We start from the raw sequence: 14,789 nt of genomic DNA on the forward strand, positions 1-14,789 counted from the left end.
TTGGGCTAAAAATTAGAAAAAAAACAAATATTAGCAGTTTTATTGATAATGTACGATTCAGTTATTAAATATTTAATTATATTGCTTTATTTGTTTCACTTATTAGTATCGATTTGAAACCATCTGCAATTTTGCGACCATACCAAGAAAAGAGTCTTCGTAAAATGTTTGGCAATGGTAGAGCGAGGTCTGGAGTCATAGTCCTTCCATGTGGTATGTATATTATTTATGTATTTAACAATTTAATCACTGTTATTAATGAAAAATATAAATTGAGTATAAGTTTTTTTCTTAATGTATTTGTGTAAGTATCGTTTTATTTAATCAATTACATTTGATGTGTTTCCAGTATATCATTTGAATTAGAAGGATTTAAATTTAATGAACACAGTAACATATAAACAGTTTTTTTCATATTACTGTGTGATAAAAATGTATAATTGAAAAGGGAAAAATATTGTAATTGGTTATTGAAATAATAGATACTTGAAGGATTATGAATTATAACCGAACATAACTTTATATAATTCTATCTATGGATAAAAACTATATTTCAAAGCATATTTTATGGATAAAACGTTTTCATTTGTAATTTCATTTAAGGGTTCTAAAACAAATCCACTTACCCTAAATGATTCTTAGAAAAGTTGTATTAGTACTAAATATGTTGTTATTACATAAAATTCTTAGATTAAGATTGGAAACATCATGCCTAATAATCTTTACATTGAATTTTAATGATGTTAGCATAGTGTAAAACGTTTTTGGTTAAATTAAATTACTAAAGATGTAGTTGAAATGGGAAAGGACATTTGGTTTCAAAGGTTGAGAATTATGACATTCAAGAATTTATTTTGATAATTTGACTTTAAAATTAAGAGTGTATTATAAAAGTGAGGATTTTTACTTCTCCTTAGAATGTTTTGACAGTTAACCGGTCAATTAACCAGCTAAGTAAAATCAAACCTAGTCACTAAAATAAGCACAATCCAATAACTCAATCAAATTTTTATTAAAACAAAATTAAAAACAATCGCAAACTCTATAAAAAATTTTTTGGTATGATTCTTCAGTATGATGAGCGCTGTTGTTTTATTAACTTTTTGTAGTTCTGAAAGTAAAGTTATTGACAAATTAATCTGCAAGGATAATTTTTTCTGGGTGAGTTGAATTATATTGTTCTTTCACGTCCTCAATAACTTCTATGGTTAAAAGTGATGTTGACTTGAGCCCTATTGATTCTACGTACATAACTATAACTTAAAACTTATATTATTGACTTATTAGGAATTAAAAAATTAAGGAAATATCAACTTAACTTAACACACATATTTGGAAGATTTATCTATAAAATAATTTCTACAATAAATACAGGTTCATTCTTGGATAATGACATAGCTGATACAACACCATAAAATAATGGATAATGAAATGTTGAGAATAGAACATGACAAGGTTACTTCAGTTGCTGCTATATGTTAAATTTGGGTACAGTATTGCCATCTGGTAAATATTGTACTGTTAAGACTTTACTTATGCATGCGTAAGTTATACGTATTCATTTTAAGGTTTGTTTCCTGTTTTAAATGCTTGACATGCATTTTTGTCAAGTAGAAAGTATTCCAATTTTTTTTTTAGTATTACACTCTGAATCATATATGTTCTGTTCTCTTATTTCTTTTATAAGATTTATGTTTTAATTGGGTTTTTATTGTGATATAAATTCATTATTTTAATGTGACTATTTTTATTACAGGGGCTGGTAAAAGTCTTGTTGGAGTCACTGCTTGTTGTACAGTTAGAAAAAGAGCATTAGTATTATGTAACAGTGGTGTTTCAGTTGAACAGTGGAAGCAGCAATTTAAAATGTGGTCTACTGGTAAAGCACTTTTTTGTTTAATTAAATTGCTGTAAAAAATAAGAAAAAAGTTGTAGATCTAATATAACTGTAAACATAGTAAAATTTTATCAGACTCATATGATCTGTTTTCGAGAAATTCAGTTTTGAGTTTTCTACAGTTATAATTATATAAAATTGAACCTGATATGCATATTTATATATATATATATATATATATATATATATATATATATATATATATATATAACCTTTGATCCAACAATGTCAGCTTTATATATATAAAGCTGTTTTAAAGAAGTATAGCTTTACAATTTTACAAAATAGTAGTAATGCTTATCTTGTAAAACCTTTTGAATTTGACTTGGGATGATTTATTTATAATTTTATTATCAAATAAAATTTGATAAGTTAACATACAAGCCAAATTATGTTAATTTTTTTCTGTTGTACTCAAGTTTTGTGGTTGGACAGTACAACTTGTTTTGTTGGGAACAATGTGTTAAGTTTTTGTAGTTACCTGGTATAAATGAGAGGATTTTCAGTCCCTTAGAAGATTGTTTTAAAGTTAAAATAGCCAACCAGATAAAACCAGACCTACTCACAAAAATAAGCACAGTTCAATATCTCAATCAAATTTTCATTAAAACAAGATACTCTATAAAAACTTTTTATAGTGTGGTTCTTTCAGTTTATTTTGATAGCCTCTAATCTTTGAGGATAATTTTTAAGAGTTTTTTTGGGTGAGTTGAATTCATGTGGGTTCTTTCTTGTCCTCTCAATAATTCTATGATTAAAAGTGATGGTTGGCTTGAGCCCTATTGATTTTATATATATATATATTTAAAAACCATGGTTTTTTATATATATAAAAAACCGTGTCTTACAAACTTATGTATTAGACATGATAACTAAGTATTTACCAATAACTTCAATAACCCCTATTTATTTACCAATAATTTTCATTGGGCTCACCTTACCAGTCAAAACTCAAGCACATCTCATGTAACCGTATTTATTTATAATAAAATATATCCTGGTTATTTTCTATCAAAGATTCGTCCATTGATGATTGGTCTGTACACTGTAAAAGTGCCAATTTGAATGATTAATTTATCTGACGCAGATATTGAAAAATTGATAAATAATGTTTTTAGTATACATTTTCTCAGTTCTGTTTTCTTGGTCAACACATATTGTTCTATTTTTGTTTATTATTTTGTTTTATTTATGATGAGTTGATAAACATTGTAACTGAAAATAGAGAAACAATGATAGCAAATGTTACATCTATGTTTGATGAGTTTCATATATATTACATTCAAGCTGGCAGTTAATAATAATTGTTTTTAATAATTTTACATTCAGTTGCTTGCATCTTTGTTGATCGTAATATGCATTTCTGAAGTATTATTTGAATACTAAGTATTAAAGTACTTAAAAAAAAAGTATTAAAAAGTAAAAGTAAATGCTTATAATATTTACCTTAGTAAATATTATATGTATGTATAAGTTAATGTTAAGTATTTTTATAATAAGTAAAATTTTCTCGTTTTTTGTTTGGAATTATTATAACAATACTGCTGACACTCTTCTGATAATATATCAAAACATCCTTTTTTGAAATTGCACTATTTATTTTTTTTTTTTTGTTAACAGAAAATGAATTTTTATTTGTTTTTAGATTGAAGAAAGTTTTTTTATCCATACATGAGTATAACACTATTTTTAAGTTTTATTGTATTAAACATTATAATCGTGACTAAATTAAAATATTTTTTTATACTTGACAGAGAATCTTCGTAATTATTTTTTTGTTTTGTTTTTTTTTTCATTAAAATTTTCAAAAATGAACTTTGTTGTAAGGTAAACCAATTTTTATAAAAAATAATATAATACTACTATTGCATTTTTAGTTTTCAAGGGCACCCTGTAAGCTATAATTTAAAAGATTTCTGATTTTTATTAAAAAGTAAAATATGTCTAGGTTTCCAGGCCGCACATTTTTTCTGAATTTTCAGCTTTAAGTGTTAAAAAAAGTATGTCACTGTTTTATAATAGAATAAATGTCAGAATTTGAAATCTAAATGTATATTTTCTTGAAAAAGATGAAAAAGCAAATTACTATTTATTTTAAGTTATATGATAATATTATTCAGTGAAAATGAAAATGTAAATGTGGTTGCTTATTTTTTTATATTACAACAGATGCGAGACATTGTAAGATGTGTTTAATACATCACTAAATTTTGAAACCAGTGTTTTAACTTGTACTATATAAATTAATGTATGAAATATGAATAAATATATAGAAATGAATATTTATATAAAAGCAATATTTTTTAATTTTAATCATTTATTTCATTTTTATTTGTGTAGCGGATGACAGTATGATTTGCCGATTTACATCAGAAGCCAAAGATAAACCGATGGGTTGTGGTATATTAATAACAACATATTCAATGATAACACATACACAAAAAAGATCATGGGAAGCAGATCAGACAATGAAGTGGCTTCAAGATCAAGAGTGGGGTATAATGGTACTTGATGGTGAGTATTTATTTAGATTTTGTAATTTTATTTTCTCTTATAAAACTTATGTCTGAACTTTGTCAAATTTTGGACAGTTTAGTTAAAGAATATAAAATTATGAATATTTTCAGCATAAATGTTTACATTATTGAAACATAATTGCTTATTATTACAGTTAATTTTCCAAGAACTAGTATTAATTTTATTTTAATAAATTTTTACGTATCAATATGTAGTTATTTTCAATTCAGATAATAACCATTTGTCACTAACAAAAATGATTTATATGGTCTGCTTGTGGCTGGATTATCTAAGGAATTATATTATTATTATGTTACTAAATAAGAATTATATATATAAAATAAAAATACTTACTGCTGTGAAAATTCTACTTAAATGAAGATTAAATTTTTCTTATCTGAATGCAGAAGTCAGATAAATAAATAGTCTTATGTATAATATATTTTTTACTTTTCTTTCCTGTTTTTGGTTTTAAATAACATAATTTTTAATTTGATATAAATGTAGGAGGAAGTTTGAATACATACATCAGATATAAAACTTGCGACAATTAAAAGTGGCACTTATATGTAGTTATAGTATATGTAGGAACATTTCCTGAGGGTGTACAAATTATAGCATACGCAGATGATATGGCAATCCTTGTGCAGGCCAGAACGATCGATGAAGTTAAAAACAAGGCAAACGCTGCATTAGAGACAGTTTGTAGATGGCTCATTGATAGGGGATTGCAGCTTTCGATTGAAAAATGTAAATACATTAAATTCACTGGAAAACGTGTATTGCAGCCAGTAGATATACGAATTGGAGACTATAATATTGAGGAAGTAACAGTATTAAAATATCTTGGAGTCATCTTACAGAAAAACTGCAGATTTACTGAACAGGTACTAAGTGTCTGTCAGAGTGCAGAGAAACTGACTAAATGCCTAAATATAATTTTGTCAAAGCAGAGCGCTCCTCGGGCATCAAAAAGAAGAGTTTTAGCGACAACCGTAGTGTCAACAATGATGTATGCCGTGCCGGCATGAAGTTGTGCTCTCACTACTAGCAGAAATAGAGACAGGTTGAAGAGAGCACACAGGGGGATACTACTGGGAGTAGTATCTGCCTATAGAACTGTTTCTTACGAGGCCCTCTGTGTGCTCTTGGGAATGTTACCGATTGACCTTATCGCCAGATATAGAACTGACAGGTTTTTAGGGAGAGCAGAAAATGAAGTCAGGGAAAACATACATAGAATCTGGCAGGACAGATGGGCGGAGGCTGGAGTGGCTGGATGGACAAGAACCTTAATTCCAGAATTAACAGGCGGCATGGAGAAAATGACTATTGGATCACCCAGTTCCTGACGTGACATGGGTGTTTCAATGGTTATCTCCATAAGGTGGGAAGAAGGAATGAACCCACGTGCATGTACTGCGAACAGGATCATGATTCTGAGCATACGTTTTTAGTATGTAATAAATGGATAAGACTAAGACACGACGCGGGTATTCATGGAAAAACACCGAAGGAGACCATGGATTTCATGCTCAGCAGTAAGGAGAACTGGAGGAAGGTCGCTGATTATATAAAGACAGTACTAAAACAGAAGAATGAAGATGAAAGAAGGTATGGGTTTCTAGTATATTAGGTTGGGTGGACAGCCTCAGCGGTGAGAGCCAGCATGCTTAGGTGTGCTGGTTTCAATGATCTGCTGAGGACTCCTTGGGGTGTGCTGTAGGGACAAGAGAGTATTATAAAAGATCCGGAGGTCACATCACGACTTGTAGGTATGATGTGGTTCCATAGAGGACATAATAGAGAATAAAAAATCTCAAAAGAGCCACCGGTAGGCCTGACCTGCCGTGCCGGTATATAGCCAGTAGGCGGGGAGGGCCTATTAGAGTAATGGACACTCTCTGGGTGGCGTAATACCATCAAGTCGGTCCGGCCCAGGGGAGTAGAGAAAAAAAAAAGTATCCAACCTTATTTTTTATTGTGGTAACCAGTTTAGCGCAGGAGGTGGACCATTGTGGAATTTGACCTTGACTTATTTGCATATGATTGGTTGTTTTACTGCCCATTACAGTCATTCATTGCATAATAACTGTGGAAGTAAAATGTATGATAGTGCTTGTGTTTCCTTTGCAGTTCAAAATGACTGAACGGATTGAGCAGAGAATCTGCATTGAATTTTGTCAGAAACTTGATGATATGCAAGTAGAGAAAATAAGGAAGATTCAAACAGCTTTGGGTGATCAGGTATGGGTTTTAAACAAATTAAAGAGTAGTATCAGCATTTCCAAGATGGGCGAACATCTGTTGAAAGTCAAATGTTCTGGCTGATCTTTCATCAGAAAACCGATAAAATCGAGAAAGTTCATTAGATGGTGATGAATGAATGTTGAAATACAATTAGATAGCTTGAAGATGAAGTAGGAATTTCATGTGGCTCAGTGCAATTGATGTTAATGGAAGATCTTAGATGTGACATGTAGCAGCAAAATTTGTCCCTAAACTTCTCGCTTATGAACAAAAGGAAAACTGCAAGTTGCACAAGACAGGATAAATGTATTACAAGCATAGGTCTATGGTAATGACCCTGAAACAAAGTTTCAGGGTCGCAGTCATCTCATTGGAAAGTTTCATGTTCTCTGTGACAAAAGAAAGTCAGGCAATCACGAAGCAATATAAAGGTCATGCTTAGATTTTCTTTTGATTATCAAGGCATGCTTCATCACAAGTATGCTCTTCAAGGACAAAGTGTCAATGAAGAGTACTACATATTTGTTCTTTGTCAGTTAAGAGTTGCTGTTTGATGCAAGAGATCACAGTTTTGGGAAAATGGTGATTGGACAATTCTTCATGAAAATTCTCCAGCCCATGCATCACATTTTATTATAGATTCTTGGCAAAACAAGGGATTGAACAACTTCAGGCTCCTTCCTCACCAGACACAACTCCCCTCAATTTTTGGCTGTTTCCTAAGTTTAGAATACCACTTAAAGAAAAATATTTGAAAACAGAGAAGAGATCAAAAGAAATATGACAAATCATCTTATGGAGTTCACTAAAAATTACTTGGAAAAATGTTGACAACAATGTAAACATTACTGGGCTAAGTGTGCTATATCAGAAGGGGCCTAATTTGAAGGGTACAAGTCATCGAACTAAATATATTTAAGTATTTTTGTTTTTATGAGACAAGGTCAGAGATACCTTTGGTCACTTCTTGTATGACCATTTTTTGGGTCTAATGAAAATTGGTTACATTAGACATCTGGTTGCTATACAGCAGTGTTTACTACCTTCTGGGGAGATCATGATAAAGAATTGAAGTGGGGTTTTTAGGATTTACAAATTAAAATCTAAACACCTTACTAAAGTTGTACATTTAATTTGTATGTAAGAATGTATAAAAAAAACTGATTTATTTTTATTGTATTTATAAATTACAGATTTTTTTATTATTAATACATATTAAAGTACTATTATTATATGTTTAAGAAAATAGACAATTTCAATTAGAAAAATAAAAAATGCTTCAGTATTTCAGTTTTTGAGTTAAAAAAAAAATAGTTTGGTAAATGTGATCTTGACAGTTGAAAATTGTTTTGGGTTTAAAACTATGTATATTCCAAAAACTGTTCACACTTGATTGCATGCTTGTAAAAAAATGAAGTCAGAATTTTCTGTATCATATTTTGATAAATTTTATTTAGTTCTGAAATACGCTAGAATGAATCAAACTCCCTTTTGTCAAGTGATATCATTCAGAAATAAAATTTTTTATAAATCTGTTCGTTTTATCATGGCCAGTATTAACTTAACATCTCAGTTTTACAGACCATACTATTCAGTGTTTAAAGTGTTCAAAAATATAAAGGAAGGCCAGTCCAAAAAAGAGAGAATTTGACAGTAGTGCAGAGTAACTAGATTGTTCATTTTTCAGGTACTTGAAAAGTCTTGCTCTTAACTGAAAAACTCTTTTCAAGACTTTACCCTTTGAAAGCTGCTTTACTTCTTTTGGGTAACTGGATTTTCGTAGAATCAGTCCACATTTTCACAAATTTCATTGAAAATATGAGTTCGCATCATTCCTTTTTTTTTGGTGAAATTAAAATAATCTGTTTCAGATAGCCATGATTTTGATGCAAAACCTACCTACTTTTCATGAAATTTACCTACTTTAATGGTAAATTTTAAAACAGTCTATTTTAGTTAGTAATGATTTTGATGCAAGAAACATCTTGTAATAAAATAGTACAGCCATATAGCAATTTGAACATTATCTCATATAATCTGACAGTGAACTCATCCTTATAATCCTATCATTACCTTGGTGTCTTCAGTATAGTAAAAATTTTTCTCTACTGCGTTGCATAAAACTGTTGAATTGCTTTTTATAGAGGCAATTTTAACTTTTAAAAAATTACCCAATTTGATTTTTTGTCTGGGTGTTTTTTGTATGTTTCATATTTACTTGTGATAACACTTCTGGACAGACTACATGTGAGATTTATTGAAAATAATAGTAAAAGAAGTTACTGTTTGAAATATTCATCATTATACAATTTGTTATTTTTTTTTTAATCTTGTTACTGAGTAGAAGGTTGTAATATTTAAAAAATTTATTAATCTTTAACAAAATTCATAAAACTAGTTGTTGAATGATATATTTTACTCTTCTATGTGTATTTTTATGCTTTTATGTAGTTCAGTTAATTCCAAAACATTCCAGTATCATCTAGCAGTTAGTAGAAATAGATTTTTGAATGTCAAAAGAAGTAAAAAAAAACGTTAGTATCAGAGAATTATAGTAAATATAATAAGGGAGTTACATAAGCATACTACCTGGTTTGGAATAATGAAGTTGTAAAAAAACAGAGAGACATCATTTTAGATAGGCTAATAGGCTAATTGTCTTGCAATTAGTAATAGGCATGCATGCAATTATTAGTGTGAATGGTACTACTTATTAAGAAGGATGAATTAGCTGAATATTTTTTTTTAAAATTATCTTTTATGAAAATGTATGTGTAAACTGTACTAGTAGTAAAAGGTACCCCTGACTTGTAGTCTGGTGGCTCTAGATTTAACTTATTGTTTAATAATTGTTCAAATGTTGATTGTTTTTTCAACACCAAATGAGTAGTACTATTCCTTTCAAAATCATTGAGCTTAATCTTTGCACCTAACCTTTCCAACATCATAACTACTTTGATTTTTCAAACTTTAATTTTTAAAATTACTTTTACTGTGTTTTCTTAACACACATCAGTATACAGAATTAATTTTTTTTTTTTACTAAAGAAACTTAATTCAAATTCTGATTTGAATTTGGCTTTAGTAACTTTTTTATTACTTCCTTGTATGAAGTAAAGGAATGTTGTGATTGCAAAAAAATTTGGTTTTAAGATTTCAACAGAAATATCCATATTGACCATCCCTAAATCCATTTTGACTAGTTTCAACATGACATTTGTTCGTACGTATCTCACATAACTCAAAAATGATTAATCATAGGATGTTGAAATTTTGGATTTAGGATGTTACTTATTTAGTTGTTCACTTCCCCTTTTGATTGCAATCGACTGGACCAGAAGTGTCCAAAAAAGCCCAAAATCCAAAAAAACTGAATTTTGGATTTTTTCTTAAGTACAGTAATACGCTTTCATTGAGAACTTTTCAATGATATGTCATAAATGGTACTTATTTTCATTGGTTCTAGAGTTGTAGCCAAATGAAATTTTAAATAATGAAATATTTGGATTTTACAAGGGATGGCACATCGGTTCAATCTGATGTCATCTTCTTTTTTTACTTTCTTTTTAATTTAAATATATTGATTTATTAACCTCTGATTGTAGAAATGTTTTTACAATAAATAATAATTCAACAGTAGCAATAAAAAAAAAAAATATGAAAAATATTAGAAGTTATTAATGAAATAAAATTTTATGTATTTTCATTTAAAAAAAAATGTGTATATGCAATTAAACAGGTGTACAGGGAAGTCATGTGGTGTTATCGTATTTTTTTATTATTAATTAATAAATCAATTCCTAATGTAGTAGAAAATATGATTTTGAATTACTAATTGTGCGATTGCAAATTCTTAATACTAAATATTACAGTAAAATGAATTATAAAAAATTAAGCCAAATTAAAAAAAAATTAAAAGCCAATTAAAAGTAAAATCTGAAATCAGTAATTACAAACCTTTCTGTATTCTCTCATTACATTCTATAATTTTTGAAAATAATATATTTGTTGTCTTAATGTATCTTAAATAAGTGTAATGAGTTGAAAAATCCTGTCAAAGGAGTAGAATGGTTTCAAATTTTTGAAGAATGGAAAATCTGAAGACTGTATTGGTCTTGTTTACAGAAAAAATTTTTAATGTGTGTACACTGGAAAAAGAATATTTTCTGTATATTTTGATATTAATAAACTGTTTACTTTTGCATTCTAATGTTAAGAGAGAAATTAAGAGCGATTAAATTGCAGATAATACATGTAAGTTATTTAATTGTTATTTAAGTAACAGGAAACATTGTGTTGAAATTAAGATTAAAAATAAAATCTGGTTACAGATTTTAGCTTTGTTAGAGTGGAATTATACAATCCACTTAGTTCAATTTTCTACTTAATTTGATTTATATAGCTAAAGGGGGGATTTATTTAATACCAGGCAGTACTATTATGTATACATCTGTTATATAAAAGGTTTTACCCATTCATTGTAGTGCAAGATAATTTTACTTAGCCCACATCTGTCTGATTAGAGGTGAATTAATATTTAATAAGGAAACGACATGTTTAATTGAATTTTCAGAATAAATTCACATAACACAGATCAACAGTACTCTAAATGAAAATGTTATAATAATTTTTTTAAGAGTTACCACTAGCAAATTAATATTTATCGTGGAATTGACTTGTAAAATATCATCTGCATATATGCTTTAAGAAAATTAAGAGATTGAACGACAAAAAAAATTAAGTATGTCTGTTTATCATGGTTTTATTGTGTTACGAAGTAAATATTAATTTATCTTAAAAGGTCTATTACTTCCTTATGCTATAATAGGAAAACATTCTTTAAATTGTAAAAGTTATTAGATCTGTGTTCTTCTTGGACTTATATAAGCAAGATTTATATCATTAGGTCTAGCAATAGTTCCAAAGTTTATATATAGCAAGGAGATTAAAAAGTAAGAATTTTGTAGGTAAATTTTATACCCACTTATATCTTAATGTAATTTTCCATCATTATAATTCATTTGTTCCAGTACTCTTTAAGCTTCTTGATGTCAGAAGAAAAGTCATTTAGTAGACATATTGACCTGTTCATATATATTGTCAATATTTTTTTATTCAAATCTTATGTACCCCAAAATGTTCTTTAATGGTTAAATTGATGATAGCCCGACAACAGTAAATCTAAGTTGGAAGGGAGGTCTGAACATTCTACTTGAGCTGTTGTAGTTTCCATAGTTATCAAGTGGTAATCTGAGGATGAAGATTGTTCTGGAGGAGACAAGACAGAAAACAGATGATTTTCAGGCTTCTTTTTGTTTTTCAAATTGCAGAATAGTACTGTGCAGTTGTAGTTCCTTTTTTAAGAAAGTCAAGATAAATTATTTCCTGCAATACCTAAAAGAAAATGTTATTATTTTTTCATTTGAAAATTTGTTATTTCCATGGTAGAGGTGAGCTTGCATATTAGGACTGCATACTTACTCATTTTCACTAGCTTGAGATAGTGCACCTATGTTTCATTTGACTTATTCTTTTGAAAACTTAAATCTTTCACCTTTTCATGTTGCTGCAGAGTTGTGTGATTACAACCAATCTTGTTTTCTTTGGATTCAGGCTGCAAATAGGCAGGTGCAAATTCACCTTCAATCACTTTGCTAAATTTGAGGTCTGTTACTATTCACTATCACTATCACTACCACCATGTAAGTTTTTCAGAGATTTCCCTTGCTGATTTTCTCAAATAAGGTTTTCTGTTCAGTCTGTTTTTTATTGTCTTTGATTCTTGGGCGGTGAGCTTGTAATTCATTTTCACTTCTTTCCTGATGATCACAAAATGACTAACATCATTCCTATATTCCGGACTTTCTTCTCAAACTTATGTTTTAGTGTTATATGAATTATATGTAATGATTCCTACATTACAAAATGATTCCTACAAAATTTAGTACATTTCTGTACATTACTATTATTCGTTCAGAAATAATGATTAAAACTTATGAAGAGAAGAAAAAGAGTAGTCAACACTATTGATGTCAAGTTCTTATATACAAGTGTTTGTTCTATGACTCGTGTTTACCTTGCATTCATTATAAGAGCAAAGCATGAAAATCCCTGTTTTTATTTGAATCCCTCTTGTACATAAAATTGTTATCTATTTAAATTCATTCACCTTAAGAAAGAATGAAGGTATATTTATAAAATGAAGTTATATTTGATGAAAAATACAAGCAACCAAGATCAGTATCCATATTAAAAGTTTAAAATTATTTCCACACAATATCACATGCTAAGGTGTAATTAATACAAAACTCTCTAGAATTTTGTATAGTAAAACACTATAGAAATCAAAGATCATTAAATATATTTTTGATTGATAAAAAATTCTATATAATTGATAAATTCCTACATCATAAAATCAGGTTGCTCATATTTAATTATTAAAATATTATACTTAGTATGTGGTGATGGTAGCATTAGTAAAAGTTATACTTTGATAATAGTATTGCATATTAATTCTAAGTTTTTAAGAATTTGTATTCTTGTCCTATGATTTCTTTTATTAAAAAAAGAATCTTTTAAAAATTCCCGTCAAAAAATACTAATTATTGACTCATTTAATTAGTTTTAATGACTTAGAAATATTTATTCACTGAACTGATTGTTCTCTTAAACCGTAAATTTTTTTTTCTAGATTCTAGAAGTAGGTTATACTTACTTAAAAATATTAATTTAAGTTCAGAAGATTCTTGTACTTAATTTACTAACTACTATGATAATTTCCTTAAGGAAAGAGGTAGTTGTCCCTTCCATTTGAGAATGCTGTGTTGGGAAATTTAGATTAAAAAAAAATATATAAATTGGACAGTTTGACAAAAATATAAAAGCAAGATTAACTAAACTGTAGAAGGGATAGGAGAAATGTGAATGAAAGACACAGAGTGAAATGGTAGTGTATAATTCCTACTGATTTAGGTTACTGCATTAGGAAGGAAAATATATAATTGTATTTGAAATTAAAAGTTTTTTATTACATATTAATAAAAATTAAGTAATTTGTTAGAGGAGAAGAAATAAAAACTTGCCTGGATACAACTTGATAAGAGCTAGATTCTGGTACTTACAAGCAAGGAGGTTTTGGGCCACAACTTTGATTTTTAGACTATGATAAGAAATAATTTTGGATATGGTAGAGATTCTTAGTTTGATTTTCAGTAGGATTAATTAGTTTGTCTTTATTTAAACATTTTTGCGGTTAATAAATGAGGAAAAAGATACTGGATAAAAAAGTTTATTGTATGAGCAGGACTGCTATTGTTTTTCACCATGTTCTAACAATCTCACCCAGTTTCCTTTTTTATCAGACTTATGTATAAGATAGTACTGTATATTCAGGAACTTTGATATAAAATTAGTTAGAATTTGCCTAACTATAAAAATGTTAAACTAAAAATGCTTAAACAAATATAAGTGCTGAAAATAAATGATACATAATTCTTATTACACTTTATAAATAATAAATTATCAAAAGGTAATGTCAGGGATTTTGAGTTTCTTAACCTTAAAGAATGTATTATTAGTAATCAGGTTTATCATGTATTCTTTACAGAATCCATGTAGATGTTAAGTAGTTTCAATCTGTTTAACTTATTTTAGACATTAACTGATTTTTGTTTTAATATTGAAAGAAAATGTTAATAGCAAAAATATTTTCTTTTTACAGAGGTACATACTATTCCTGCTAAAATGTTTCGACGTGTATTAACCATAGTTCAGTCGCATTGTAAATTGGGTTTAACTGCAACTTTGTTACGAGAAGATGACAAAATTGCAGATCTTAATTTCCTGATCGGTCCAAAATTATATGAAGCTAATTGGTTAGAATTACAAAAGAGAGGTTATATTGCACGTGTTCAGTGTGCTGAAGTTTGGTGTCCAATGACACCAGAATTCTATCGTGAATATCTTGTTTGCAGAACAAGTAAAAAATTGGTGAGTAGTTTTCTTTCTTAATTTTAAAATACTTTATGATAATTCTTTCTGTACAGAAACTTCACTTTTATTTGATTATTTATCCATTCTACAACTAAATATTACTTGTAAATAACTAAACAATATACAAAGTATA

General features: G+C 28.4%; 1 protein-coding gene across 1 annotated transcript in view; it reads left to right on the plus strand.

Annotated features, from left to right (window-relative positions):
* LOC142322491 (general transcription and DNA repair factor IIH helicase/translocase subunit XPB-like) overlaps positions 1-14,789 on the plus strand; it is a 46,016-nt gene that overhangs the window by 18,142 nt on the left and 13,085 nt on the right. Inside the window, exons 9-12 of the mRNA XM_075361629.1 lie at positions 107-213; positions 1,757-1,879; positions 4,238-4,411; positions 14,385-14,653. Of these exons, the coding sequence (XP_075217744.1) occupies positions 107-213; positions 1,757-1,879; positions 4,238-4,411; positions 14,385-14,653 (673 nt within the window). The remainder of the gene's footprint in view (positions 1-106; positions 214-1,756; positions 1,880-4,237; positions 4,412-14,384; positions 14,654-14,789) is intronic.

The sequence above is a fragment of the Lycorma delicatula genome, chromosome 3, assembly GCF_047948215.1.
Source record: "Lycorma delicatula isolate Av1 chromosome 3, ASM4794821v1, whole genome shotgun sequence".
In the NCBI taxonomy this organism is placed as follows: domain Eukaryota; kingdom Metazoa; phylum Arthropoda; class Insecta; order Hemiptera; family Fulgoridae; genus Lycorma; species Lycorma delicatula.